Raw genomic sequence first — 3,704 nt, 5'->3', positions numbered from 1 at the left:
CACCTCACCCTCACCCCCCTTACCCCCACCAGCGTGCTCAAGAAGAACCCCGAGCTGGTGGAGGAGTTTGCTGACAAGGCGGCCGACCTGCTGCACGACAAGAACCAGGCCGTACTGCTGGCTGGGGTGACGCTCATGCTGGCCATCACGGGCGTCGACCAGGGGATTGTGGAGAAGTATAGGTGGGCTTGAGGCAGGGGTCGGGGCAGCGTGGGCTTGGTCGAACCGTCTTGGAGCGTTGTTGATGAGATACTCCTTGTCGAGGGTAGTGAAGAGCAGGGAAGGAAAAGCTGTAGTGCATGCTCGCAATGCCGAGGTCTGCTGCAAGCACCGCGGTCGGCCGCCGCGCTGCAGCTCAGCCTGGCCTGCCCTTGCATGAGCGCTGGCACGAATGCACGCGCCCCGAGCAGCATGCAAACTCGCGCCGTCCTCCCCCTGTCCCCCGCCCTTTGCCTCAGGGGCCACGTCCCGCTGCTGTGCAAGGTACTACGCGGGCTGCTGCAGGGCGGCTTCTCCCCCGAGCACGACGTGGGCGGCATCACCAACCCCTTTCTGCAGGTCAGGATCCTGCAGCTGCTGCACGTCCTGGGTGAGTACGGGGAGGGGAGGGGGAGGGCGGAGCGACACGGGGGTCTGGGAAAAGAAGGTGTGGGCTGCTGCGCTTGCTACGGTGGCGCGCGCGTGCATGTGCGCGCGCGCGCACACACACACGCACACACACACACACACACACACACACACACACACACACACACACACATACACACACACGCGCGCGCGCGCACGCGCGCGCGCATGCGCGAGAGCTTGCGCGTGTGTGTACAAACGCGCATGCACACGCACGCACCCTACCCTGAGCTGCGGGCTGCCAAGTGGATGCATTTCTGCTCGCCTGCGTGGCGGGGGGCAGGGCCGGGGCGTCTCGGGGCGCTCGAGGAAGCGGGGGCGCGCCGCGCCTGCGCGGGATGGGGTCGGGGCGGCAACAGGCGCGTCGCAGGTGGCCCGCTTTTGTCGTGCGCCGCCGGAGCGTTGGCGCGCTCTGGCTGTCCCTGACCTTGCGGATGTCATTTGTGCTCCCGCAGGCCGCGGCAACGCTGAGGCCAGCGACCAGATGACCGACATCCTGGCGCAGGTGTGGGGCGGGGGTGGGGGGGTGTCAGGCCTTCTCAGACAGGGGTGTGGGTGCCGTTGAGGGTGTCCCTGCGGGTGCCGTCCTGCGTGATCGGGGTGGCCAAGCTCAACACGTTGGATCATTGAGCCATTCCCTACCGACCACCGCAGGCAAGCTGCTTCCTCCACCCCTTGCGCCACGCCCTTCCCACGCTGCTGTCTGGGATCCACTGCAACGGCCTGTGCCCCACCCCCCTGTAAACTCTCCCCCCGTCACCCGCACAGGTGGCGGCGAATGTGGAGGGCAACCGCAACGCCGGCAACGCCATCCTCTACGAGGCCGTCAACACCATTATGGGTGGGCGGCCGAACTGCGACGCGCGCGCCCCGCGCAGGCGGGCGCCTGGGGCACGCTCAGGGAACGGTCAGGGGACAGCGCCCTGTGCTCGCCAGGCACAGGCCCTTTGGGCACGGCGGCCGCCTCGCTCGATTGACAAGCCCACCTCACTGCCACGGACAGTCGCTCCCACCTCACATCTCCTCTCCTTCCCGTCGGCCCCACACACATCGCCCCCTCCCCAATTGCCCAGGCATCGAGACCATTGGCGGCCTGCGCGTGATGGCGGTGAACATCCTGGGCCGCTTCCTTGCCAACCGCGACAACAACATACGATACGTCGCACTCAACACCCTCGCAAAGGCGAGCAACCCTTGGACTCATGGGGCCCCCGCCTCGCCGTGACGGCGGCTGAGGGCGCGCCGCGTGGCGCTTCGTGCACCGTGTGCGCAGTGGACCGCCACAACATTCTCTCTCACCGGCCGATCTGAGCACAATCCACCCCCTTGGGTCTCAAACACCTTCAGACGCATCTTCACACACTATGAAAAAATACCCATGCACGTAACCTGCACCGTGCACATACTCTAAACACACACACGCGCACCACAGCATCACAAAACGCACAGGCACACACCAGCACACACACACACACACGCACACACACACACACACACACACTCCCCCCAGGTCGTGGCTGTGGACAAGGCCGCGGTGCAGCGCCACCGCGCGACCATCGTGGACTGCGTGAAGGACGCAGACGTCTCCATCCGCCGCCGCGCGCTGGAGCTCGTCTACGCACTGGTCAACGAGTCAAACATACGCCCGCTCACGCGCGAGCTGCTGGACTACCTCGCGGTCTGCGACCCTGAGTTCAGGCCCGACCTCACGGCCAAGGTCGCGAGCCTGGTGCAGCGGTACGCGCCGGACAAGCGGTGGCACATAGACCAGCTCGTCGCCGTCATGAGCCAGGCGGGAACGCTGGTGAAGGAGCCCGTGGTGCGGGCCCTGGTGGTGCTCATCACCAACGCGCCGGAGCTGCACCCCTACGCGGCGCGCGCCGCCGTGCGCGCGCTGCAGCGCACGGGCGCGGCGGCCGAGCCGGCGCTGCTGACGTGGGCGCTGTGGACGGTCGGGGAATTCGGGGAGGCGCTGCCGGGGCCGGGCTCTGCGGGGGGGCTGCTGGAGGGGGAGCGGCCGCTGCCGCTGGGTGAGGGGGACGTGGTGGGGCTGGTGGAGACGGCGCTGCGGCGGCCCAAGGCGCCGGCGGCGGTGCGGGAGGTGGCGCTGACGGCGCTGGCCAAGCTCAGCGCGCGGCTGCCGGGGCAGGTGGGAATCACACTGTGTGTGCTTGTGCGCACGTGTGTGTCTATGTGTAGGTATGTTTGGATATGTACGTGTGTGTGTGTGTGTGTGTGTGTGTGTGTGTGTGTGTTTGTGCATATGTTAGTGCAGGCTGTGTGCATCATCACGCGCTGCGGGCTGATAGGGCGCCGCACTTGTCCGCCGCCCGCCTCTCGCCGAATTGCAGCCCTCCAGCCCCCCTCAATTGTTGCGCGTACCTCCAGCATGCACCTGCGCCAGACTTGATTACTATTGGTCCGTCGAACGCACCCCCTGCTCTCCCGTCTCTTCCACCCCCTCGCACGAACACACACACACACACACGCGCGCGCGCGCGCGCGTGCGCGCACGCACACACACACACGCACGCACACACGCACACACACACACACACGCACACACGCACACACACACACACACACACACGCACACACCACCAGGTCGAGCGCATCCGCGCGCTGATCGAGCGCTACCGCGGCAGCTCCCTCCTGGAGGTCCAGGCCCGCAGCTGCGAGTACGCCCGCATCTTTGGCCACGACGCGCTGCGCCCAGAGCTGCTGGAGCGCATGCCCGCGCTGGACGAGGCGGAGTACGCGCGAGACATGGGCGCGGGCACCATGGCGGCCGGCCTGCCGTCGGGGGCGGCGCCGGCGGGCGGCGGCGGGGGGGACCTGTTGGGGGTGGAGGACGCAGGTGCGGGCGGCGGCGGCGCGGCGGCGGGGCCCGCAGGGGACGACTTGGTGGACTTGTTGGGCGGCCTCGACGCGGCCGCGGCGGCGGTGCGCGGGTCGACGTCGGGGGGCGGCGGCGCGGCGGGGGGCGCGGGCGGCGGCGGCTTGGGGTTGGACGACTTGCTGGGCGGCGGCGGCGGCGGCGGGGGCGATGTGGGCGGCGGCGCGGCGGCGGCGGCGGG

The 3,704-nt window shown here is 68.5% G+C and overlaps 1 protein-coding gene across 1 annotated transcript in view; it reads left to right on the top strand.

The window, feature by feature from the left end:
* Positions 1–135: 135 nt before the first annotated feature.
* The window catches only part of MNEG_10249 (AP-1 complex subunit gamma-1), a gene marked incomplete at both ends in the record, with an annotated part of 5,037 nt that continues 1,468 nt past the window's right edge, over positions 136–3,704 (top strand). The window contains 7 exons of the mRNA XM_014041280.1: positions 136–182; positions 459–589; positions 1,083–1,132; positions 1,396–1,468; positions 1,701–1,786; positions 2,138–2,776; positions 3,232–3,570. Coding sequence (XP_013896734.1) covers positions 136–182; positions 459–589; positions 1,083–1,132; positions 1,396–1,468; positions 1,701–1,786; positions 2,138–2,776; positions 3,232–3,570 — 1,365 coding nt within the window. The remainder of the gene's footprint in view (positions 183–458; positions 590–1,082; positions 1,133–1,395; positions 1,469–1,700; positions 1,787–2,137; positions 2,777–3,231; positions 3,571–3,704) is intronic.

Source organism: Monoraphidium neglectum (assembly GCF_000611645.1).
Source record: "Monoraphidium neglectum strain SAG 48.87 unplaced genomic scaffold scaffold02239, whole genome shotgun sequence".
NCBI lineage: Eukaryota > Viridiplantae > Chlorophyta > Chlorophyceae > Sphaeropleales > Selenastraceae > Monoraphidium > Monoraphidium neglectum.
This window is presented reverse-complemented; position numbering and strand designations above follow the sequence as displayed.